At 36.3% G+C, this 27,856-nt stretch overlaps 1 protein-coding gene across 5 annotated transcripts in view; it reads left to right on the plus strand.

Annotated features, from left to right (window-relative positions):
- The window catches only part of TPK1 (thiamin pyrophosphokinase 1), a 317,859-nt gene that overhangs the window by 124,208 nt on the left and 165,795 nt on the right, over positions 1-27,856 (plus strand). For all 5 annotated transcript variants that reach the window (XM_040643865.1, XM_040643864.1, XM_040643866.1 and 2 more), the window contains one exon: positions 21,981-22,053. In XM_040643865.1, the coding sequence (XP_040499799.1) occupies positions 21,981-22,053 (73 nt within the window). The remainder of the gene's footprint in view (positions 1-21,980; positions 22,054-27,856) is intronic.

Genomic DNA, 27,856 nt, shown 5'->3' on the forward strand with positions numbered 1-27,856 from the left:
AGAGTCGGATAAGCCAAGAGGGTAGAGGGGGGCCCTTCAAATCTACGATATGATGAATTACAGGATAGTTATATGTGTATGATCTAGTTTCAGACAACAGCTGTAAATATTCTCTCATAGTTAATACTTTGCACGTGGTAATTGTACAACTTCTTAGAAAGGTTTTAAGCTCTTTTCATATTGTGGTTGGAATGAAAGAATATAGTGTTTAGTTTCTCTGGTTCTTTTTTTGGTTTTGATCATCTTTGCTCAGGTATAATTTCATACGATAAAATTGATCCATTTTAAGCATTCAATTCAGTAAGTTTTGTAGTAGTATACAGGCATATCCACTAGCAGTCAAGAATAGAACGTGTCCATCATCCTGAAAAGTTCCTTCCTATCCCTTTGCGTCAGTCCCCAACTCCTATAGTCTGGCTCCTGAAACCCTCTAGAATGTCCAATAAATGGAGTCATTCAGCTTGTTGTTTTATGTATGTGACTTTTTTCACTTACCAAATGCTTCTGAGATTGATCTGTGTGATTGTGTCTATCAGTAGTTTGTCCCTTTTCACTGTCGAGTGGTGGTCTGTTATGTGGGTACACCACAATCTTGTTTGTTCATTGAATGCAGTTGATAGACCTGGTTCTTAAGAATTATCCTTTTAGTTGGAATCTCTTAACACTTTTTTCAAGTGATTCTTTGGGAGGGAATGTTCTTTTAGTCAGGGCCAAACATGATTTTCAAAGTTGTCACTTCCACCCTAGCGGTTAGATAAATAGTAGTAGAGATTCATATGTAATGCTTATATTCTGCTGTATCTTAGTGAAAATCTTGCAAAAGCTTGCTCAGTACTGCTAGTTTTTTTATGGAGTAAGACATAAATACAAAATCGTTATGGAATAAATTGGTGTCAAGGATCTGAGCGGATATTGTGATCTCAATAACCTCTAATATATATGACAACTGATTTCAGTCGACCTGTGACTAATTTTCTCAATGATCAGGATTTATTTTAACTAACGTTTACACATTTCATGGCATAGTTAAAAAAAAAACGATACTTTCAGTATGCTTGAACATATTTAGAAAGGAAACAAGTGTGTACTTGCTTCAGGAAATCCAAAGATCATTGGTTTGCCTTGATTTCTTCTAAGCCTAGCCTTAAGAATTTTAGTCACTTTGACAATTTTCTATTAAAAAGTATTTATGCAATCAAATTACTAAGCTCTGTAAGCATGTCAACATTATTGGGCCTTTTAATTAAAATGATGGAAGGTAAAAATGATTAGCACATTTAAAAGAAAATTTGTAATAGGAGTCTTGTTATTAAAGAACCCTACACAATAAACTGTAAGGGCATGTTTATCTTGAATTATTGATTGAATTAGTTTTGTAATATATTTTAGTCTGTTGGTTATCAAATGCCATAAATCAGAAATCTCAAAGTTATCCATGCATAGCTCTGGATCATTTTGTGGGGGTTGGGGGCAGAGTGTGTATGCAAAGATGCTATGTTTGTCAGATCATGCATGAAGTCAGAATAAATTTTCAGAGCAAAATCATTTTAAGCGGCTGCAGGAAGTCGGTTTACAACTAAATTTAATCAGAGGCATTGTTCTTTATGGCTATTCTATTTCATAAAGTATGTTCCTGACAAAACCCTTTTCCTTTCCTGCACTGTGGATGGAGTCTTCAGAAATAAATTACCCTCAGATGATTTTTCAGAGAAACCTGGATCATCTGTCAAAAGTTTTGAGTAAACATGGCTCTTTTAATTTTGCTTTTTGAAAAGAAATAAACTTTTGAATAGTTTTTGCACTTGTTAATACAATTTAAGAGCTCAAGTTTTTTGGCTCATTTTCAATATATTATTAGATTGCTGAGTTAGTAGTATTTGAGAATAGTCACATAATATGTGTGTATACATATGTTGTTTATTAAAAAGTTGTAGAATGGTCCCTGTCTGATTGTTCGTACTCATTTAAGTATGTACACATACACGCATGCTTGCACACACACACACCTAGATACTTCTTTGGAGTTTAATCATTATTAAAATTTTGGTTTTGTATTATCAGACCAAGAGTAAGCACAAGAACAACAACAGGACAGCATGCATTTTTTGTTGACACATCATTATAAGACAGGAAACTTGAGTTGATGGTCGGATTGCTCCCAAACCAGCTATGGCCTTCCTATTAATAAGGGTTGGAAAAATGACAGCTGGAATTCAGTTAAAGCAAGGGCTAGTTAATCAATTTTGTGGGAATATACCCAAATGTCACTTACACCAAGGTAAGCTCTGGACTTTCACTTACAGTCCAGGGTTAGCGATCTAAGCAGTGTTTGAGACTGTATTCTTGAAGACTTCAATTTTGCCTCTAGCCAGAGAGTTCAAGAATATGCTGAAAAGTCTCAGTAAGTTACTTAAAATACAACAGAAAACATTTTGCCACCCTAAGAAAAAAAATCATTGTGTGTAAATACATATATACACACACACGTATTTGACTGTGTACATGTGTATATTATGTCTAATATGTTTATGTCTGGATATTCTATGACCTAGGCAATAGAAGAGAGCTTCTTCTCAGAAAGTCAGAGGAAGGGAACTTAAATGATGAACAAGGAGACACTGGTCTGTAAATGCCCAGGTTGATAGGAATAATAATAACAATAATAATAAAGTCATGAATTTTTAAGATGTTGACTTACACTCTCCAAATTGTAGGATTTAGAATTGTGCTTAGCACTTCTGTTGAATGAGATCAGCTGTGCTTTGCTTGAACTGTAGGGAAGAAGGTGTTCATCCCATTTGGATCTGTGAGCTCTGTTTTTGGCTTTGGATGTCTGGTTACGTGCATTTGTGCTGGGTACCATGCTTGGGTGCCTGACACCTGGGGTGCGCTACATAAGGCAGGAGGGGCCATGGAAGGAGTGGTTGTTTAAGCATTAGTGCTCTTTAGCTATGAAGCAATGATTTTTTAAAATATTGGTGTCCTCTAAATGTTGGTTTCCTACACTGTCAATTATTTAAAAAAACCATTGGCATGCCCATTGAAATGCCAAGGACTTATTTTAACATCACATGGAAATACTCTTTTACAGAACACTGTATCTGATTAACTTATAAAAACCCTATTCTAAAAAATAAAAAAACAAAAGCAGGGGCGCCTGGGTGGCTCAGTCGTTAAGCAGCTGCCTTCGGCTCGGGGCATGATCCCAGGGTCCTGGGATCGAGCCCCGCATCGGGCTCCCTCCTCCTCTGGGAGCCTGCTTCTTCCTCTCCCACTCCCCCTGCTCGTATTCCCTCTCTCGCTGGCTGTCTCTCTGTCAAATAAATAAATAAAATCTTTAAAACAACGACAACAACAACAAAAACCCTCTTTTTTTTTTTTAAATCCTCTTTTAAAATTCATTTATAACATCCTTCTTTCTTCTGCTTTCTTTCAAGTAATAGAATCCCTTCAAAACTCTGCTCACGTGTTATATTTCCCCAGAAGTCTTTGCTGGTAACAGTTTCCGTAGATCTAAGTCAGGTATAAATTAAAATTTTCTAAGCAATCCTTGACTATCATCCCTATGTTGAAATTGTCTATAGGTGTTTCTACTTAATTAGACAAAATTCCTTGTTCTTGTTTTATTTATCTTGGGAAATAACTCTAGCACGCAGGACCAAATTTGACAAAAACTGATAAATATTTTTAATTGAGCAGTTTTACTCCTTTTAGATAGTTTTCTCTGAAAATAATTATAATTTCCTCACAGGCCAATAGTTGACGAATCCTGAATGAACTAGGTAAGGGTATTTGGTGGCTAGATTTCTTGCTTTAACAGGTTATGGTCAGTGTCCTTCTGGGATGTTCTCTTACCCACTGCTTCCCTTAACATTTATCACAACACATTGGAATCACCTCTTTGCGTGTTCCTGCCAGCCTATCACCCAGTTAAAGCATTGCATTGTCTCTGGCTTTTTCACGCTCTCATCCCCAATAAGTAGGCCATTATATGCTTAATAGTTAGACATGTTCTTCCATAAAAATGTAATGTATTCTACTTTCATAGGTTAAGTATGAAAGCATATTTTGACACCCAGTAAAGTAATTCTTATTTACTTTTATTTAAGAGAGGAATCAGAGCCTGATAGTAAAAGCTCTCCTGTTAACATTGTTAGGAACTTCTTATTTAATTTTTTTTTTTTTTGTATCAGTGGGGTTTCCTGGTTTAAAGAAAAGAAAAACTCCAATGTAAACAACAGCAACAAAATCAATTAAAAATATTATAAGTAACAGTAAGTGGGAAGACTGGTATGTTGGGCTTGGGAAGAAATATGCCAGAAGCTGGAAACCAAATTCACAGTGCATTTATGTTCTAAGAACAAGTGAGGGCTTATTCTCCACCCTCCGTGAGCCGGGCACTGGGTGCTGCTGATGAATTCCCAGTGGCTTCTCTTTTCTTGTGTAAGAGCATGTGATTGACCAAGCTGAGGCGGTTAGGGGAAAATCTGGCTATGCCCTTGTTTGTAGGGGTGACGTGAGTAAATACGCGATTCCTGTTTCTTTCTGGAGTGATCTGTGCCTAGTATCAAGATTGACACCATGTTAGCTTCTGTAAATATGGGGAGGGACAGCCAAATGCAAATACAGATACAAACAAAATCTCCACAAATGCCCACGCACAACACCTTCTCTCTGGCTGCCCGTGCTGTCAACTTGTCCGAGGATCAGCTAATGGTCTTCAGGAATCCCCTTTCATACTTCCCCTGCCATGTACACCTCTCTAACTTAAAACTTTGGTATAAAATGCCCCTAGGTATGAGATTTTTTTCCCCTGTCACTCTCTTAATGACGGTGAAAAGGAAGTCAGTGTTAACCTATTATATGTGTAAATGATAAAAATACCTCTCATGTATTTTGGGAAATTTAATAACATTCCTCACAAATTTTCAGAAAAGGGTATCGTTGGAGTGCCTGGGTGGCTCAGTCGGTTAAGTGTCCAACTCCTGATTTCGGCTGCTCAGGTTATGATCTCAGGGTCATGAGATGAAGCCCCGCGTGGGGCTCGACACTGAACATGGAGTTTGCTTGGGATTCTCTCTCTCCCTCTCCCTCTGACCCTGTCCCCCACCCCCACTTGCACATATGTACTCCCTCAAAAAAAATAAACGGGATAGAAAAGCTTGCTTTTAATCATATTCTGGTTTCTCTGAGTTAATGTTATCAAAAATATTTTTCTAAGTATACTCTTTAAAATCCCACTCTTAAGATTCATGATTTTTCTGCAAGGCTTGTGATATTTTTTAGATCTCTTTTGCTTTTAAAAATATCTTCCTCTCAGTGAACTATTACAAGACAAATTTACATCACACAATAAGGTTTTCTTTACTTGATCTGAATCTTTGTGACAGAATTTTTTTTTCTAATTTGTACTATGTAAAAGGGTTTCATTGCTTAAAAGCACAAACTTTGCTTTAAGAATACAATAATACAAATTATTACAAAATGCCCTTGATTTTTCTTTTTAAGAGGAAATTTGCCCAGATTTAGTTCTTACTAAAAAAATTAGAAGTTTATAGATGGAAAAAAATGTTTTGCGACTTGAAGCATAGTACTTAAAAAGGCAGCTGAAGCTAGAAGCTTAGAATGCAGTTTTCTTTCTACTGCTCTCATCATGTTTTTTACTTCTTGCAAAAATCACTTATTTATCACTAGCGGCCTCTAGTGTGTATTCAATTTTTTCCTGCTAGGCTGTACATTAGTAGGTTATTAGTAACTAGAGAGCAGTTCCATGTGTTAGGAGCAAGAAAAACAACTATAGTTTCTGTCATCTTACCATTATATCAGTCAGTAAAAAGAACATTTTCGCATAGGAGTATGGTCTTATGATTCCTATTACCAGTAATAGGGCTTTCATGGTGAATTTCCTCAGTGTGGCAGCTGTTCACCAACATGTCCTTCTGATGTGGTGAGAAATGGTTGAAGGTCATGAATAGCACTGATGCATTCTGATGCTTTAATACGATGGAGTCGAGTTCGGGTATAGGTGGCAATGGTTAACGAAACCAATGGTTTTAGCCAAATCATACATAGCAAAAGTCTGAATCAAACTGTACTTATTTGTTCAAATTTCAAACTGTATACAAGCAATTTTAATGAAATCATAATTACGAATAATAGCAATAAAAAAGTCAATTCACTTAAATGAACCAAATCTTTACTATTTAGTATTTACCTTTTGATTATTGATTTAACTTTATATGTTCCTTTTTTTAAATTATTTTTTTGAGACAGAGAGAGTGCATGTGAGTGGGGGTGGAATAGAGGGAGAGGGAGACAGAATCTTAAGGTCAATCTCATGACCCCTATATCATGACCTAGGCTGAGATCAAGTCAGACGCTTAACGGACTGAGCTACCCAGGCACCCCTATATATTCCTTTCTCTTAAAGTTACATCGTTTCTTACCCTCACCCACCCTCCTACTATAGAAGTAATAACAGATTCATCATAATGAACTTGGGGAATATAGGAAGATACAAAGAAAAAATAAAAATAACTTGAAATCACCTAGGTTCTCAGTATTGATATTTTTACATATCTTTTTCAATTTCCTATTTTTGTAAGCATGTTTCTCTCTTGTTGAGTGTATGTGTGCACATGTAATAAAATAGGGATTTTTGTGCATATATTGTTTTACATCACACCTGTTCTTTAACATTGTATTATGAACATATTATGTCATTAAATATAAATTTTATGTTACATTCTTTATTAGTCTTCATATATCAGAAACGTATGTTCTTAATTTTTTTATAACATTGGTAAGTAAAACTTAGGTGAGTTTTAAAATAAGACTTTGTATGAGTTCTTGGCACTTAAAGTAGATTCTTGGAAATTAAGATATGAGGTTGAAAGTTGTGAGTTTAAAAAATATTTTCTCCCATTTTTCAGCGTTTTTTTTTTTCACTTTCTTGATAGTATCTTTTGAATCACAAAAGTTTTAAATTCTGATGAAGTCTGGTTTACCTCTTTCTTTTGTAGCTCATGATTCTGGTGTCATATACGAGATTCTTTGCCAAATCCAGGATCATGAGGTTTTTATCTCTATCTTTTCTTCAAAAGTTTTATAGGTTTAGCTCTTATATTTAGATCTTTCAACCATTTTCATTTTTTTGTGTGTAGTGGGAAATAAGGCTTTAACTTCGTTCTTCTGTGTATAACTATCCAATTATTCCAGCCATTTGTTGACAGGTATCTTGTTGAGACTACGATTCTTGCCCTACTGAATGGTCTTGGTATCCTTGTCAAAAATCAGTTGACCATAGATGTATGAGTTTCTTCTGTACATTATGATTTCTATTCCAGTGATGTGTATGTCTAGTCTGGTGCCGTTACCACACCACCTTGATTACCATGCTTTTTAGTAAGTTTTGAAGTTGAAAAGTAAGAGTTCCTCCTACCTTGTTATTTTTTTTTATTAATTTGCCTATTCTGGGTTCTTTACAATTAATTCCATATGAATTTTAAAATCAGTTTGTCAGTTTCTACAAAAAGATTCTGATACAGATTGTATCAAATTTGCTGATGAATTAAATCTGATGAGAACTACTGCCTTACAATGTCAGGTTTCAAAAAAAAGTACAAAAGAAGTTTAATACTTCTTTTGGACAGATTGCTAGAAAGACACAAAATAATGAAACTGAGTAAGAACTAGGCAATCTGAATAGGCCTTGTGGCAATGGAAAGATTGAATTAGTAATTTGGAAGAAACAAAAAAACAAAAGTACTTCAAAGGAAAGCCTAGGTCCAGATGGCTGCACCATTGATTTCTATAAAACCTTCAAAGAATAATTAATCTCAGTTCTTCAAAGTCTTTGGAAAACATAGAAGAGGGAATTCTTCCCAACTCATTTTCTAAGTCTCATGTTCCCCTGATACCAGAACTAGACCAATGACAATATAAGAAAACAGTAGATCCATATATTTTTGGAATATGGATGCAGAAATCCTCAACAAAATACTAGGAAACTGAATCCAACAACATATAGAAAGAATTATCCACCATGACCAAGTGTGATTTGTCTGAGGAATGAAAAGGTGGTTCAACTTCTGAAAGTCAATTAATGTAATACATCATTTCAACAGAATAAAAAGCAAAAATTACATGATGATCTCAATAGACATAAAAAAATATTTGACAAAATCCACCACCCTTGATGATAAAACACACAACAAACTAAGAGTAAAAGGGAATTTCTTCAAACTAACAAAGGGCATCTACAAAAACCCCAGAATTAATATCATATTTAACAGTGAAAGACTGGATGTTTACCCTCTCAGAACAAGGAAAGGATAATCTGCCTTTGTACTTCTGTTCAACATTGTTCTGTAGTTCCTAGTAATGGCAGTTAGAGTAGAAAAAAAAAAGGGCATCTAGATAGCAAAAAAAGTAAAGCTATCTCTATTTGAAGATAATATGATCTTATTTATATTGAAAATCCTAAGTATACTACTAAAACAATTATTAGAACTAATAAACAAGTTCAAGGTTTCAGGAAACAAGATCAATGTAGTGAACAATTTGAAGATGAAATTATGAAAACAATGACATTCATGATAGCATCAAAAGAATAAAATAGGAGTATATTCCATTCTTTTGAATTACTTGTTTTATCAGTTTCTAAGAGAGGATTGTTGAAAATGATAATGGATTTGTCTTTTTTTTCTATTTTTGATTATCTTGGCGCTCTTTTATTGTATACTGATTGGTTAATTGTTTTGATTAAATTATCCTTTTATCATTATGAAATTGCCCCTTCTTTATATTTATCAATATTCCTTGTTCTGATGTCCACCTTGTCTTATAATAATATATCTGCTCTGCTTTCTTTTTATGAATATTTGCATAGTGTATTTCTTGCCATGCTTTTACCGTAAATCCATCTATGTCTGTAGTTTTTTGTAGACAGATATCTTTTTCATTTAATGTTAAATCTAGGTCTTTCAGTTGGAGCATTTGGCCCATGTACATTTAATGTATTTATCAGTATGATTACGTTTAAATCTACTACATTTAAATCTACATTTTGCCACTTTTTCCATTCTTTTTTCTTCCTTTTCCTTCTTTTTTTTTTTTTTAAGATCTTTCAACCATGTTTTTCTTAGTGCAAAATGTGGGGCTTGACTCACGACCCTGAGATCACGACCTGAGCTGAGATCAAGAGTCAGACACCCAACTGACTGAGCCATAAAGTTGCTCCCCTTTTCCTTCTTTTGTATCATTTTTTCTTATTCCATTTTATGTCCACCGTTGGATTATTAGCTGTACCTTTGTGTGGTTGATCTGTTAATTCTCCAGTGTATTTTTCATTTCTGATAATGTATTTTTTATTTCTAAATGTTCCCTGTAGTTATTGTATATCTTCCATTTCTTGCTTGTGTTCATGCTTGCTTTTACCTTCTTGAGTGTATGGAACAGGTTTGTAATAGTTGTTTTAATGTCCTTATCTGTTAGCACCAGCCTCTTTGTCTTTCTTTGTCTGGTTATGGTTTTCTTCTTTGCCTGCCTGGTAATTTTTGATTGACTGCTGTACGTTTTTAATTTGGAGTTGTTACTAGATTTGTTTTATTCCTCTAACAGTGTTGACTTTTGTTCTGAGATATGGTTCAATAACTTATGGGTGAGTTTGGTGCTTTTGAAACTTTATTTTAAACTTTCTTAAAAAAGTAAATAATCTTCCTTGTGGTAGGTCCAGAGCAACTTTTATTCTGGGACTAATTTAGTCTTACTTTTAATGTGAGACTCTAATGACCTGTTTATTACTATGTCTCTGTATTCTTGATGACAGGAACATGGATTCTAGCCAGCCGTATTTTATTTTTAGGAATTGTTGTGACCATTGCTTTCTGGTGGTCCTCCCCCCACCCTGGACTTCTCATTTGTGTATAGATAAGTATGTGTCCAAACTCTCAAGAAACTCTTTCTGCAGCTTTCTAGAGGTCTCTTTCTCCCTGTAGTTCCATTTTCTCAGATACTCTTTTCTATATTTCCTAGCTTTTCATATTCCCTTAAAGTTGGTCCCCTCTTTTGAGGAGACCATAGGTCTCTGAGTTTCCTATCACTAGAAAACTGGCTAGAACTGGCTCCAGGAAGAAAGCTGAGACAATAATAGGGCTCATCTCACTTGTTTCAGTAAGCACTGTCCTGAACTGCCTATTTTCCACTGTCCGGACACCATTGTTTCACATACTTTGTCTGGCTTTCTAACTGGTTGCAGTGGCTACAGGTCAATTCCCGTAGCACAGATGGAAAGAGCAGTCCATCTATTTTAATTTCTTACCCACAGAATTTGCACTGTTGATATTGACTTAGAACACTTGGGCACAGAATTGAATATTGTTTTGTTTGCTCACTGCCTAGAATAAAATATGCTTTCAGCAACCTCATATGATTTTATAATCGTGCCTCTCCTTACCACTTCTCTATTCATTAAAACAAATCACAAACTTGAAAAGTTTAACTGGAGCTTACCTAGGGATTGATAGCTTATGGTGTTGAGTAACTTTGCACTGCACTCACCCTGCTCTTTGATTACCATGCAGCCCTGGTTGGACATACAAGTAGAACAATATTTCACATAAGGGCCAAGATTTTGGAAGAAGTGGAATTGCATCTTGTGAGGGAAGTATAGCAAGAAAATTTCCCTATGCCAGGCAAGGTTATCTTCAATTCAGAAAGGAGGAGGAGGAAGAGGAGGAGGGGAGAACATTTTGAATCTGTGTGACATATGTGTATGTTACTTCATATCTCCAGACTTGGCTTTCTACCATAAAATTAGGATGATAAAAACCTTATAGAATGGTTATGAAAATTAAATAAAATTTTACTAATTAATATAAAATGCATGAATGAAATATAGAGACTGGCATGTAGGAAGTATTCAAAAAATATTTCCTAGAAGTTTTCATCTAGGGTAAGAGCCTTCAGATCTTTCTCTTTTTTGTACCTTTTTTACTTTTTCTCTAATTCAAGGTTTTTTTTTTTTTTGCAAAGTTATGTTTTCCCTCTATCATTTTTCTCTTCTCACTGTAGCCTTAATTTTTATTTTAACTATGTGTTAAAGATTTTATTTGTATTTCCTTTATTATTATTTTTGCTTATTTTTGTTTAATCTCGGTGTTCTAGTCATCTCTTTTAGTTTTACTTTTGTTATTTTAAAATCTTAAAAAAAAAAAAAAAAATCCCATCCTCTGAGATAGTGTCAACAGCTTCATCCATTCACTACCATTATTTACTTCATGCTTATACAAAAATGTATGAATAGGTTTACAGGTATTTTTGTTTTTATTTTATTGTTTTAAAGCCCTGTTAATTCCAAAACTTATGGGATGCAGCAAAAGCTATATTAAAAGAGAAGTTAATAGTAATAAACATCTGTATTTTAAAAAGATCTCAAACAACCTAACATTACAGTTCAGAGAACTAGAAAAAAAAAAAAAAACTTAATCCCAAAGTTAATATAAGGAAAGAAATAAAGATTAGAGCAGAAAGAAATGAAATAGAGAAAAAGATAGAAAAATCAATGCGGCACCTGGGTGGCTCAGTCGTTAAGCATCTGCCTTCCACTCAGGTCATGATCCTAGGGTCCTGGGATTGGGCCCTGCATCAGGCTCCCTGCTCGGCAGGAAGCCTGCTTCTCCCTCTCCCACTTCCCCTGCTTGTGTTCCTTCTCTCGCTGTCTCTTTCTCTGTCAAATAAATAAATAAAATCTTTTAAAAAAAGAAAAAAGAAAAATCAATGAAAGTAAGAGTTGGTTTTTTGAAAAGATAAACCAAATTGAAAATCCTTACCCGGACTAACCAAGAAAAAAAGAAAGAAGACTCAAATAAATAAAATCATAAATGAAGGAGATATTATAACCAGTGTCATAGAAATAAAAAAGATCATAAAGGACTATTAGGAGCAATTATGTGCCACCAAATTGGACAACCCAAAGGGAATAGATAAATTCCTAGAAACATACAATAAAGCATACCAAGACTGTGTCAAGAAGAAATAGAAAACCTTGGGCGCCCAGGTGGTTCAGTCCATTAGGCGGCTGCCTTTGGCTCAGGTCATGATCCCGGGGTCCTGGGATCAAGCCCCGCCTCGGGTTCTCTGCTCAGCGGGAGCCTGCTTCTCCCTCTCCCTGCCACTCCCTCTGCTTATACTCTCTCTCTCTCTCTCTCTCTCTCGCTCTCTGTCAAATAAATAAATATTTTTCTTTTTTTATTATGATATGTTAGTCACCATATAGTACATCATTAGCTTTTAATGTAGTGTTCCATGATTCATTGTTTGCATATGACACCCAGTGCTCCATGCAATATGTGCCCTCCTTAATACCCTTCACTGGGCTAGCCCATTCCCCCACCCCTCTCCCCTGTAAAACCCTCAGTTTGTTTCCCGGAGTCTACAGTCTCTCATGATTCATCTGCCACTCTGTTTTCCCCCCTTCATTTTTCCCTCCTTCTCCTAACAATCTCCCTGTTATTCCTTATATTACACAAATAAGTGAAACCACATGACAGTTGTCTTTCTCTGCTTGACTTATTTCACTTAACATAATCTCCTCCAGTTCCATCCATGTTGATGCAAATGTTGGGTAATCATTCTTTCTGATGGCTGAGTAATATTCCATTGTATATATGGACCACATCTTCTTTATCCATTCATCTGTTGAAGGGCATCTCGGCTCCTTCCACAGTTTGGCTACTGTGGACAATGCTGCTATGAACATTGGGGTGCATATGGCCCTTCTTTTCACTATATCTGTATCTTTGGGGTAAATACCTAGTAGTACGATTGCTGGGTCATAGGGTAGCTCAATTTTTAACTTTTTGAGGAACCTCTGCACTGTTTTCCAAAGTGGCTGTACCAACTTGCATTCCCACCAACAGTGTAAGAGGGTTCCCCTTTCTCCACATCCTCTCCAACATTTGTTGTTTCTTGCCTTGTCAATTTTTGCTGTTCTAACTGGTGTAAGGTGGCATCTCAATGTAGTTTTGTTCTGAATTTCCCTGAAGGCTAATGCTGTTGAACATTTTTTCATTTGTGTGTTAGCCATTCCTGTGTCTTCATTGGAAAAGTGTCTGTTCATATCTTCTGCCCATTTTTTTTTTAAAGATTTTATTTATTTATTTGACAGAGATAGAGACAGCCAGCGAGAGAGGGAACACAAGCAGGGGGAGTGGGAGAGGAAGAAGCAGGCTCATAGCGGAGGAGCCTGATGTGGGGCTCGATCCCACAACGCCGGGATCACGCCCTGAGCCGAAGGCAGACGCTTAACCGCTGTGCCACCCAGGCGCCCCATGCCAATTTTTTAATTTGATAATTTTTTCTTGGATGTTGAGTTTGAGAAGTTCTTTATAGATCTTGGATACCAGCCCCTTATCTGTAGTGTCATTTGCAAATATCTTCTCCTATTCCACGGATTGCCTCTTTGTTTTGTTGACTATTTCCTTTGCTGTGCAGAGGCTTTTTATCTTGATGAAGTCCCAGAAGTTCATTTTTGCTTTTGTTTCGCTTGCCTTTGGAGACTCGTTGTGAAAGAAGTTGCTGTGGCTGATGTCGAAGAGGTTACTGCCTATGTTCTCCTCTATGATTTTGATGGATTCCTGTCTCACATTGAGGTCTTTCATCCATTTAGAGTTTATCTTTGTATGGTATGAGAGAATGGTCGAGTTTCATTCTTCTGTATATAACTGTCCAGTTTTCCCAGCACCATTTATTAAAGAGACTGTCTTTTTTCCATTGGATGTTTTTTCCTGCTTTGTCAAAGATTAGTTGACCATAGAGTTGAGGGTCCATTTCTGGAGTCTGTATTCTGTTCCATTGATCTGTGTGTCTGTTTTTGTGCCAGTTACAATGCTGTCTTGGTGATCACAGCTTTGAAACTGGAACTCAATCACAAGAAAAAATTTGGAAGAAACTCAAACACTTGGAAGCTGAGGACCATCCTGCTTAAGAATGTTTGGGTAAATCAGGAAATTAAAGAAGAACTTAAGCAATCTGTGGAAACCAATGAGAATGAAAACACATTGGTCCAAAACCTATGGGATACTGCAAAGGCAGTCCTGAGGAGGAAATACATAGCCATCCAAGCCTCACTCAAAAGAATAGAAAAATCTAAAAATATAGTCCCTAAACTCACACCTTAAACAGCTAGAGATGGAACAAAAGAACAGGCCTAAGCCACGCACGAAAAGACAACTGATTAGAGCAGAGATCAGTGAATTAGAAACCAGAAATACAGTAGAGCAGAACAACAAAACTAGAAGCTGGTTCTTTGAAAGAATTAATAAGATTGATAAACCACTGGCCAGACTTATCCAAAAGAAAAGAGAAAAGCGGGGGCGCCTGGGTGGCACAGCGGTTGATCGTCTGCCTTCAGCTCAGGGCGTGATCCCGGCGTTCCGGGATCGAGTCCCACATCAGGCTCTTCCACTATGAGCCTGCTTCTTCCTCTCCCACTCCCCCTGCTTGTGTTCCCTCTCTTGCTGGCTGTCTCTCTCTGTCGAATAAATAAATAAATTCTTTTAAAAAAAACCAAAAAAACAAAAAAACAAAAGAAAAGAGAAAGGACCCAAATTAATAAAATTATGAATGAAAGTGGAGAGATCACGACTAACACCAAGAAAATAGAAACAATCATTAGAAACTATTATCAACAAGTATATGCCAATAAATTAAGCAACCTGTAAGAAATAGATGCCTTCCTGGAAACCTATAAACTACCAAGACTGAAACAGGAAGAGATTGACAACTTAAATAGGCCAATATGCAGTAACGAGATTGAAGCAGTGATTAAATAAAATCTTAAAAAAAAAAAAAAGATATAGAAAGCCTGAACAGATCAGTAACAAATAAGATTGAATCAGTAATCAAAAACCTTCCAATAGGAAAAGGCCAGAAAAGATGATATCACAGATGAATTTTTCTAAGTTTCTAAGGAAAAATCAATCCATTCCTTCTCAAACTCTCCCAGAAAATAGAAGGAATACTTCCATTTTTTTTCCTTTTTTTTTTTTTTTTTAAATTAAGTCAGCATTACCCTGATATAAAGCCAGAGATCCCAAAAGAAAACTATGGAACAATATCCCTGATGAACACGTATGCAAAAATCCTCAACAAAATAGCAAACCAAATTCAAGAGCACATTAAAAGAATCAGATACCATGACCAAGTGGCATTTATCCTTGCTATGCAAGGATGAGTCAACATATCATCAACATGATACACCGTAGTAACAGAATGAAGGATAAAAATCACATATGCATCTCAATAGGTGCATAGAAAGCATTTGACAAAATTCAGCACCCTTTTGTGATTAAAAACTCAAATTACCTCAACACAATAAAGTCCATATATGGAAAACCAACAGCTAACATCCTACTCAGTGGTGAAAAGCTGAAAACTTTTCCTCTAATATCTGAAAGAAGACAGGGATTCTCAGTCTCATTACTAGTATTCAGCGTAGTACTAGATATCCTAGCCAGAGCAATTATGCAAGGAAAAGAAATAAAAGTCTTCTAAATCATAAAGGAAGTAGTAAAATTAGCTCTGTTTGCAGATGGCATGATCTTATATCTCTAAAGCCCTAACGACTGCACACACATTCATGCACAATAAAAACAAAAAAAAAAACTGTTGGACCAAATGAATTCAGCAAAATTACAGTATACAAAATCAATACACAAAAATCAGCTGCATTTCTACACACAACAAAGTATCTGAAAAGGAAATTAGGGAAACCATTTCACTTACAAAGTTGTCAAAAAGGAATAAAATACTTAGGAATAAACTTAACCGAGGAAGAGAAAGACTAGTACAGTGAGAACTATAAAACACTGATGATCTTACATTAACTGTTCTTATAAAAGCTAATACTAAAGCAGGAGTTAAATTTTGGAGGTGATGGGTATGTTTATGACATAGATTGTGGTCATGGTTCTATGGGTGTGTCTTTATCTCTAAATTTATCAAGTTGTATACAGTGATTATGTGCAGCTTGTATGTAAAAACTTTTTTTTTAATCGCAAACAAGGTGAGGGCATATACATTTCTCTAGAACTTACTTTTTTTAAAAAAAAAGATTATTTATTTATTTATTTGACAGAGATAGAGACAGCCAGCAAGAGAGGGAACACAAGCAGGGGGAGTGGGAGAGGAAGAAGCAGGCTCATAGCGGAAGAGCCTGATGTGGGGCTCGATCCCAGGACTCTGGGATCATGCCCTGAGCTGAAGGCAGACGCTTAATGACTGAGCCACCCAGGCGCCCCATAGAACTTATTTTTTTTTTTTTTTTTTTTACTCAATAACGTGGAGTAGACATTCCCTCTGGGATAGTTGTCAACTCTAGGATGAAGTCAACTCATCTTAAAGCTGTCTATTTCCCTATTAGGGGACATTATATTTTATTTAACCTTCTCTGATTATTAAACATTTAGTTTTTTCTCCTTGTTGTTATTGTACAGATATCCTGTGTACTGTCCTTTGTAGCATAGATTCTCAAGTGGGATTGCTGGTCTGTTAGCTGTATTCCATTCATGATCCCAGTGTTCTGTGAGTGTACTTGTTTTTCTTCAGGCTAGCAACACTTACTCCTAATTTTTGACAAGTTCTTGTGTCAGTATCCTACTCTAGCTTTAATATTTATTTCTTTGACAAGTAATTACCTACCGTATTTTCATGTACTTAGTGCCTTTTGCATTTCTCGTGTGACTTTTCCTTGTGTGGTTTGAATAGCCTTTGACAGTTTTTTCTATTGGAGTTGTTTCCTTTACCAGTTTGGAGTACTATTTGTATATTAGGGATAACAGTCTTTATGCATTATATATTTTGCATGTATAAAAATATTATAATTTGACCTTATACTTTTTTATAAGCACATTGTTAACATTTTTATACAACCTAATAGGATTTTTTTTGTCATTGTATGTTTTCTCTTTCCTCAGAACGTCTCTTTTATCCACAATTATGCAAATATTTAACTATCTTTTGACACCTTTATTACGTTTAGAGATGTATTTATGAAGACAGTTGAACTAATGATTTCTATATATACAGTCATTTTTCCTTATTATATTTTGAATCACCTTTTTGCCCCCCTCCTCTTATTTAAGTTATGCAGTTTTGCAGAGAATGTTAGTTCAAATCTTTGAGTGATTAATTCCTCCTTTCTTTGGACAGAGTACCATTTTTTGCCTTGTATCTGTAGCCATACTCTTTTTCAGCAGTGTTCTCAGATACATATTCCTTTAATCAAATCCCATCTTTCCTTTAGCAAGCAGCACAAATCATCCTCTTCTGCTTCGGTGATACTTTCCTAAAATATACAGGTTGACCAAATTAATGCTGATTAATGAAACCTGCAGGGGAGTCATGTGGTTGTGTAGAGAACTTTCTCCACGACAACGTTTGGCTCTATTTCATAAATGTACGTATGTGGGAGGCTGTAGACATAGCTGTCCAAGAACAAAGATTGGGCTGCCTGGGTTTGAATTTTGGCTCTAGCTCTTATTAGCCTTATAACCTCAGGCACATTACTTAGCTTCTCTAGTAATAACTTCTATTTTAGCCAATGGGCTTTAAATCGTGCTTACTGTGTGCCAGGCATTTTCTAAGTGCTTTACGTGGATTAACTCTTAATCTTCACAACCATTCTAAATTATCTTCATTTTACATGTGAAGAAGTGAGACTCTGGAAAGTTCAGTAATTTGGACAAGCTAGGAAGTGTTGGGCAAAGCATAATAAGTTTGTAATAAGTGCTTCTTTCCTCCTTCTTTTTCACTCTTGTCTTCCCCTGCCTTCCCTCTCCTGTCTTTTTTCTTCCCCTTTTACCATTTTCCCATCTTCTCCTCTCTCCGCATTTCCTCCCCTCCCCTTCACTAGTCTTCCCTTCTCCCCCTTTTTTCCTGCCATCTTTCCCCATTCTGCCCCATCCTCTTCTCATTTCCTCTTGCCGCCCACCCACTCCTCTACCTTTTTACTTCACTGTATTATTATCAGCGTTTGTGTACTTGGTGCTAACACATCATGTTTAGGCATATTTTCTAAATATATCAGACTCCCTCTTGATTATTATATGCTATGGATCTTCAGCTCACTAATTAGTTTTTGAACTCTTATTTTGTCATTAGTGAGTGTCAGGTATAGTAAGAGTTAAATGTAAAAATCAAAAGAGTCCAAACTATTTATTGAGCATTTGGAACACCTTTTAGTACCAACCAATCAGTGCCAGTAGATTGAGGATACCAAGATGAGGTGTACTGGTCTGATTGATGCCAAGAGTGAACAGAAGTATGGTCAGTGGAGACAGAATTCTGTAGACCCTTGGGCACTTGCTATAAGCAATCAGTCCCCAAAGAGATGCGAAAATAATCTTCCTGTGTAAACTCTTTTTATCATAACATCATACCTCTATATCTGTGAAGTGTCATCCCCAGTAAGTACCTCTTCAGAACGCCCAAGTACCATGGCAACCGGTGCCTCAGAAATGTGGGATGGGCTTTTAATTGCTCTGTCCAAAAGCACATTTCAGGAAGTTTCAAACACTACTTTATTACATCACAAAAAGTTATAATATTGTGGTCATCTCAGCCTGTATAGCAGGTGTATTTTTGGCATGAGCCTTCTTAGAAATAAGCATCCTTGTTCATTTTTTTTCTTGTTCATTTTTAAAGCACATATGTTATATTGGAGAAAATTATATTAAAAAGTTAATCGAAGTTATCTTTTACCAATATGTTTGTTTTCCTGTTAATATTTTATATGAAAATATAAGTAAATTTGTAGGATTGCTTTCCTTCATGATTCACAGTATGCGATAAAAGAGATCTAATTCTGTTTAAAATTATATATCCTAGGGGGACAGACACTAGTTGCCTGTTTGTATCAGTTTTTATTTTTCATTTGTATTTATTGTCAAAATCAATATATTTGGAAATGGGCAAATTGATTCTAGATATCTGAGGGACTAAAATTTGTAGAGCCGTATAAATTCAGTTTTATGAGGAAGTTGGATGATTCATACTGCACAGAACCAGAGTCCTAAGTTTAAATGGCTGCTTTACATGGTGAAGTAGATTGGATACTCGGCCATACATACAAAATTCACTTGACTTCTTGGACCTCGGTTCCTCACAAAGGATAATGAGGATATTGGAGGAACGATTCCTTTTACCCCTTCCAACAGTGCCTCATCCTTGCTGCCTGCTCTAAGTAATCTCATAGACTGGGTGGCTTGTAAACAAGTACTTATTACTCGTAGTTGAGGAGGCTGGGAAGTCCTAGATCAAGGTTCAGTGTATGATAAGATCTACTCCCTGCTTCATAGATGCCTGTCTTCTCACTGTGTCCTCATATAGTGAAAGGGACAGGAGAGCTGGGGTTTCTTTTACATGGGCACTGATCCCAATCACAAGGACACCCTCCTGCCTCAGTCACCTCCAAAAGACCTCACCACCAAATAACATCATATTAGGAGTTAAGATTTCAACATACGCATTTTAGGAGTACACAAACATTCAGACCCTAGCAAGCAATAATAATATTCTGAGATCTGTATGAGGTTTGTTCTGTGGGTGGTTGAATGTTGTTTGAGGGAGATATTTTAAAGAAACTTCAAAAATACATGAATTTTTGCAACAGGAAAAACAATGAGGAAAGACCTAATAGTCTATTTTTAGTTCTCATGTGGATAGAGTAAAAAGTATTTACTTAAATAGGTATAAGATGAAATTAGAAGTAATGGCTATGTGGCCAGGGACGTTTTGAGGAGAAAAGTTTACAGGAAGATACTGAAACCAGGCAAGTGATTTAAAAACTTAGGTACTTCCCAATTCTGCATTATTCTGAAATAAACTGTTGTCTTTTGTACATGGTTGATATTCAGTGAATGTAACAATTTTATTAACAAACATTTCAGTAGGTTACCATCATTGGTTAACAAACCAATGATGAAATCTAAGCACTTTATACGGTACAGATCATTGTGGTAGAACTCCTTACCACTTGTCCTACGGACATACAGCTCAAAGAAGAGTTGATCTAACACAGATTAGTTAGATGAGGTTAGACCTAAGAAGTAATATTTCCAATTAAGTTAAAAACTTGAAAAAAATTGCATGAAAGAACAGAGTTAGTATTGGGTTTTTCATGTTCGTCTTTATTAATTTTATCCTGAGTGCACATATAAAGTGTTCCGAGTCTGGTTTCTTAATACCTCAGTCCCCACTGCTCTAGTTCTTACCCTTTGGCCCTGCAGTGACAGCCAGGTCCGTTGTCCTGTGCTTGTAGCTGCACCCTGCATAAGTGAAAGAAGAGGAAATACGATTTTTCCCCCTAAATTTAAGTGGGTTGTGGCAGCTTCTGCCCTCTTGCAGAAGTCTCTGTGGAAATTCTATGACCCTGAATCCTAACCCCAACCCATTGGTGTATCAGTAGAATCTCTCTAGGAGCCTGATAACCTCTGTGTCTTGGCTTTTATGACCTAGAGATGTCCCCAGGTTCTGGGGCTTCCACTCTTTTGACATAGAATAATCAGCGACTTAAAGCTCTAGTCTCCTTTTAACTAGGAATCTAGTCTTTTATGTAGCAACTTGGCCCTCTTAAGAAGACATATTGAAGTTTTGTTATTCTTTTGAATCAGAACAATTAACTAGATAAATGCCTGCAAATCTAATTCTCATGGGGTGTGAAAAGCAGAATATTTCTCGAGGATGAAGGTAAACATTCCCTTCTTTACATAATAATATTTTTCAGAGGCTCCAGAGGCTAACACTTTTTGTAGGAGCACTGAGAAATCCAAGGAAGTTTTATTTTTCCACACTTAGGTGTTTTAAGTGGGAAGAAATTCTACCAGGTCCTGCAAGTGTTTTATGTAAAAGTAAAGGAGGGCTTATGTACATAGAGGAAGATAGACTTTCTGGAAAAGTTCTAAAAAAATATGAATGGTGGGGAAGAGAAATAAGAAAATCATGATGTAATTAGAAACATTGATTTTGGGGAGTTCTCTCCCTCTACCTGGTACCTGTGACTTGTGTAGTATTTAAAACCTGTCTAGAAACCTCCTGTTTCTAGAAGTGTGTTAACAGGGCATTTGGAAAATGTTTTTGAACTGACTCCTGCTCTGCAGAGAATGCCTAATCATCCTTCTCATCTGTTCTATTCAAATTTATTGAAGTTCTGAACTTATGTGAGGGCACAATAATGTAAAGGTTTGTATATATGTAGAAAGTAATATAGAAAGATTATGTGTCTTGGTGTTAGGGTTTTTTAACTGGGAGGTTTTTATTTTATTTTTTTAAAAAGATTTTATTTATTTGAAAGAGAGTGAGACTGAATGAGAGAGAGAGAAAGAATGGGCAGGGGGGAGGGGCAGAGGGAGAGGGAGCAGTAGACTCCTCGCAGAGCAGGGAGCCTGATGTGGGGCTCCATCCCAGGACCCTGAGATCATGACCTGAGCTGAAGGCAGATGCTTAACCGACTGAGCCACCCAGGTGCCCCTGAACTGGGAGTTTTTTAAACCAAGAATTTTCTTTAATCTTTATTTTTTAAAGGGGGATAAACATTGACTGATAGTGTGACTAAGTTGATGAATTAGTTGAGTATGTGGAGTTACTCTTTTTTTTTTTAAAGATTTTATTTATTTGGCAGAGAGAGAGAGAGCGCGCGCGTGCGCGGACAAGCAGACAGAGTAGCAGGCAGAGGGAGAGGGAGAAGCAGGCTCTCCGCTGAGCAAGGAGCCTGACACGAGGCTCAATCCCAGGACCCTGGGATCATGACCTGAGCCGAAGGCAGTCGCTTAACCAACTGAGCCACCCAGGTGCCCCATGTGGAGTTACTCTTAATCATACTATATAGAAAACAAGAGTATAAGACATCCTCTTGGCATAGTTTTAAAGGTTAACAAACAAGTAGTCTTAATAGTTGACTTACTTGGAATTCTTTGTTTCAGCTTTTTGCCTGAATTCATCAATGGAGACTTTGATTCTATTAGGCCTGAAGTTAAAGAATATTATGCCGCCAAGGTAAACTATAAACACTTTTATATTGAAGATCTCATATGATTGCCTTTCTTATGTTCTTTCTGGCTTCCTTGGCGTATGCGTGGGGATTTAGAAACTCTTTGTTTGATTATTTAAAAAAAAAATTATAGCAATTGTAATACACATTCAAATAGAGATTTAGAAAATGTAAGGGGAAACACAGTCTTAGTAATTCTGTCACCATCAGATTTTCATTAATGCTTAGTACTTTATGCATATATATTTTAAATGAGTTTATAGTTTATATCGGCTCATTTAATATACTATTACTGCCTACAGCCTCATTAGTGAATATATATTTTTCAAAATTCATTTTTAATTTCCTTTAATGAATACACTGTATTTACCAGTTCCCAATGGACTTTTTTTTTAAGTTTTGTCTATTTTTTGCATTGTAAACTAATAAAAACAGCCCTGTAAATGAATGTTTATAAAAGTGCATAATTATGTGTCCCCAGAATTTGAGAACCACAGTTTTTTTTCTTTAATTTTAGTTTTCTTGAAACTATTATTACTTTGTTCTGAATAAAACTACTCATTACAACTTGAAATTAATAATGACACACAGTTTATTAAGGTGTTCATTTTATCACTATCATGCAAACCTTCCAGTGATCCTTGCCACTACGAAGCACGTCCATATGATCTGAGAATGATAGGAGACACGTAGGAGTGTGTTACAGTAATTAATAATTTAAGCTTTCACTCGTTTTAGAAGACAATGCAGAGTTTTTAAAAATTATAGCCTCAGCAATTCATCTAGCCGCAGCACCATCATCTGTGTTATTCTGAACTGGCGTTAGCAAATCACACACATTTGTAAAAGAAACAGCAGTTACTGAGATAAAAATTTAAATTCTTTATAAGGCATGGGGATGAGTGAGATAAATTCGGAAAGAAGAAAGAGGAAGCCTTTCATAGGAAGGGAGGAAAGAAGGAGAGAGGGAGGCAAGGAGGGAAAAGGAAAAAAGAAAGAAAAAAGGAAAGCATGATTCTAGATGGGAAACAAAGATACCAAGTTTGTAATGCATAGGCTGTTACGATTTGGAAATTCTGGGGCTGGCAGGGAAAGCAGTTCTGGGCATGTTCCCGCTGCCCACCAGCTGATCAGATTCTCCATCAGCAAATGAAGAGTGTTCCCAAGTCAGTGTTTGATATTCATGCTCAATTACTTTAACATTGGCATCTTTCTGTTCATTCCCCACAGTCTCGCTTCTCATTAACTCCATACCTCAGCCTCTCTGGGAAGGAAAGCCCTCAGCCTTGCTTACAAGGCAGAGTTTTACAAATTCATAGATATTAATCATATTTGCGGAAGCAGAAGAAACAGCAGGAGAGGCAGGAACAAGCAGACTTAGAAACAAGTTGAAGATCTGGCCAGATGTGACTTTTCTCCCCCTCTCTTAAATGCTGCTGGCTTGCCAGAACTGGAAGTGTCAATCCGATAATTCCTATCCAGGATGGGGAAACAACAGGAAATAAGGGGAAGCCAGCTTCTGAATTTCTAAATGCAGTAAAATGAGGTCAAGGATAAAGGACAATTCTGAGTTAACTACTATTTGATGAATTTCTTTTATAACTTCTTCAATTTTTTTTAACCTCAAAGTTAATTTATATATATCGAGGTTCAGTTTTTAACTAAGATTAGCTCATCTAATAATTCCTACATTGCATAGTTATAAATTTATATACTACAATACACTTTTTTCAAGCATCGATGGGAACTCCTGGCTTTGAACTTTTCTGATGTGTTTCCAGAGGGCACCAGTGATGTATTTTACACAATTCATAGAAGCCATTATCTCCAATTTAAGCAGTCTTTAAGCTGGTCTTTTACAAATGAAAGAAGGTGATCTCTGCTTTCAAGTACACTTTTTTTTTTTTTCCTCCTGCCTCTTCCGGGTTTTCAGTGAAGCTGAAACTGAGGCTCTAGTGAAGAAAGTAAAGCAAAGAAGGAATTTAAAACGCTCAAGTTAAAATTGTAAAGTGGGTTTTCTAGCCAAAATTTATTCACACATTTTTTTCCCCAATAGATATGTCTTTGAGTTATAGGAAAAACCCAGGCTTGCATTATTATATAAAACCTTTTAATTTTTTTTTAATATAATTTTTTAATTTTTAAGATTTTACTTGGAGCACGAGCATGAGTGGAGGGAGGGGCAGAAGGAGAAGAAAGGAACAAACAGACTCCCCACGGGGCTCAATCCCAGGACCCTAAGATCATGACCTGAGCTGAAGTCAGATGCTTAACTGACTGAGCCACCCAGGCAGTCCTGATTATATAAAACTTTAAATTGGTTTGCCTGCCTAATTTCTGCGAACACCAAAATATAAAGTATTTGATTTGTCAGCTTTTAAACAGAGTATTTTATATCCCAGATCTTGCCATATGCATTAGTTATCTGTTGTTGTGGAATAAATTATACTAAATTTTAGCACTTTGAAACCTCAGACAATTTGTATCTCATACACTTTCTCCAGGTATGGAATATGGAAGTCGATTAACTAGGTGCTTCTGGCTCAAGGTTTCTCATGAGGTTATAATGTAGCTGGGTCTTTCAGTCATCTTGAGGCTCTACTGGGGCTACAGAATTCTAAGATTATTCATGTGGTTGCCGGTTGGTCTCACTGGCTTATTATTTGTCAGTGGTTAGTGATTGGAAGCATCAGTTCTATGCCAAGGGACTGCTCACAACATGGCAGCTTGCTGTCCAGAGAGGGCGGGGAGAAGGAATTGAGAAGAACATGCATGCAAGACAGCCAGCCCAAGACAGAAGTAGCTATCTTTTTGTGACCTAATTTCAGCAGCGATATACCATCTGACCGTCTCTTCTGCCAGATGCTGCTAGTCACACAGACCAACCCTGGTACAGTGTGGAATCAGACTGCACAAGGTTGTCAATTCTAGATGGCAGGAATCCTTGGTAGCCATCTTGGAGGCTGGCTGCCACACCATCTGACTGACTCTGTTCTGATAAAGCCTGAGTGTTAGGCAGTGAGAAAGATGTTTTAGGGATATCATAGTAGATTCTTGGTTTTTAATTAGTAATATGTAAGAAGGAAGACAAAAGCATAGCTATTAGTGTTCTCTCTTTGATTCTCCGTATGCATGACCTGCTTCAAAGCAAAGTTACATACCAACAAACCGATCACTAGTTTTTATATTCATAGGCCTTAATTATTTATTCCTTTGGATTTTGGACATGTAGGGAAGATTTAAGTCCACCACTTAATTCCATATGGTCCATAGGATTGCATATGGTATGCCCTTCTTAATTTACTCCATAATGCTTTCCTTTACAGATAGAGCTGTAAAATCTTTGTGTTTCTCCGTTTACCTCGGTGTCTCAGTTCTTCCCTGTGTGGCTCATGATATTAGCTCAGAATGAGGAATGTCTCTTACAGATTTTCCCCTTGATATTTTTGTTTGTTTATTTATGTATTATTCTCTGAGTCAGTCAGTGTTCCTTGATTCAAGGCTAGATTCACATATTTCAGCCTTCTTAATTACCCAGTCAGTCATTTATTTTAGTTTCCTGAGAACTTTTGAAGTAACTGTTGTATCATGTAACTGCTGATATGCTTTGACTGACATGTGGTCTCTGTGGTCTTGACGGGATATAGGAAGGGAGGGGTTTCAAACATGCTTCCTTTATATTTAGGAGATTAATGAACTAGTTGCTGTATTTTAAATACTTTAAAAAGCCACAAAATAATAAGGTTTTTCCAGAAATGTAGGTATGTAGGATAGATGAAAATATGTGATAAATATAATGATAAGATGTACAATAATTTAAACTATAATAAAAAATTATTATATAGCCCAGTTTCCTGATGAAAAAGCCAAGCCCCATAAAGTTTAAATAACTCAAAAGAACATGGTAGAGTTGGTCAGAAACAGCTCTTGGGTCAATATCTGTGTCTTCTATAAGAAGAATCTTGTTAAAACTGGGACTCAACTGCCACATCGTATCTTTGGCCTGTTGGGCAAGTTGCTTGCACTACGTATTTAGCATCCCTGGGAATGCATGCTCATGTCATCATCAACAAGATAACAGTCAGTGTGTTAACCATACTCTGTACCCTCACATTTCCATCATGCCATATCCTTCCACCCTCAATTCTGGGGTGGCAGTAGTTGGGCCAGACCAAGAATGACCAAACTAATAAGTTATTATATTAGACAAAAGCTGTTTATAGGACATAGGATTGAGCCAAGATAGAACATTGAAGAACCAGGGTGATTTAGTGATAGAAAATTAGCAAGGGCATAGGTAGCCTGTAAGTATATGAATGTCTTCCTTTGTGCTACAAAAGAGTATTTTGGCATTCCAGAAAGTGTTACTATGAACAGAAGGCCTTGTGCAGTTGGTGTGGTGAAAATGACTCTAGTTGTACGTCAGGAATAGGACTCTAGACCTAAGTTCTGATTTTATCTTCTCTGTTAATCCTTCCAAGTCCTGGAATAACACAACATGGTATCACAATGGTGGTCAAAAAATACTAGAACATGGTATGGGCCAAAGACCGTGGTAGAACTGCAGTTACAAAAGCAAGACTTGATTGAAAACATACAATGACCCCTGGTGTGAATGATGAATGAGACTAGCAGAAAGGTTGGGTTGATGCTAAACCACCAATTTTCTGTTACAGACATAACAAGATCATTCTAGGCTACCAGGTAGTTCTATACTGTAAATTCATGAGTAGAGATAGAGATCCAGGCATTTTATTGTCTCCTTGTCTTTCATTATATCTTTTTCAGAATTGGGAAAGATAAGATTTTTTTTAAAAGCAAATACGTGAATTATTGAAGAATATCCTATATTAAATCCGTGTTTTCCGTGAGGATTTCCTCGTTGTCCTCTAACACTGGTTTGGCTGTACCCAAATATCTGAAGACTACTCTTGAAAGAAAAGGGTAGTATGTCTAAAGGTTTTTAACCTGTGCTCCTTTTCATAACTATAAGATATTATAAATATTATATACAGTAAAAAGTTGCTCATCATTTTACATCTCATCTTAATAATGACTGTTACCTCTATAAATGTTTCTGTTACATTTTTGGAGACTGAGGTTTTGGGTTCAAATATCATTTTCCAGTCAGAATAATGGGAAATTGGCTTCTGGCTGACATTTGAATAGAATGTCTGATTTTTCATCAATGGACTACAAATGTTAAGTAAGAAACGCTTGTGTATTAATTCCAGTTTAAAGATGAGAACACTGATTCTCAAATAGTGGGGATGGCAAGTAGAGCTAGGTATCATACTCAGGCAGAGACATCAAATACCACTGAGTCTTGGCTATTAGTACATTGTAGTTTGTGGAGTTTTACAAATAGTTAAGTCCTGTTTTCCTGAGCTAACTGTACAAATTATTTCTTATTATTTCTTAAGTTGCTAGCTTACGCATATGGAAGTCTTACTAAGGCTTGTGAAATTAAATCAGCCCTGGCTTTCTCATATGCTTGTAATGATGATCATACAATATTACACACGTAGAAGTACTCTAAAAGTGCTAGAGAACTATTTTAATACAAAGTAGTAGTATTTTGTTTTGCTTTCTAAAATTGTTTACATAAGAGCTTTATGTAAAAAATAACTATTCTCAGTAATACCGCTTTTAAAAAGATTTCAATCCATTTATTTCCATAAGTGTACAGTTTATGGACCTAGATTTAATAAATCAGAATAAAAATTACTGAAAACATCCTTTTGAGTTTGATAATGCCTCAGGTTCAGTTCTATTTAAATTTCACAGAATCTCTGCAGATGTTTTTCA

This window comes from Ursus maritimus, unplaced genomic scaffold, assembly GCF_017311325.1.
Source record: "Ursus maritimus isolate PB19 unplaced genomic scaffold, ASM1731132v1 scaffold_3, whole genome shotgun sequence".
In the NCBI taxonomy this organism is placed as follows: Eukaryota; Metazoa; Chordata; class Mammalia; order Carnivora; family Ursidae; genus Ursus; species Ursus maritimus.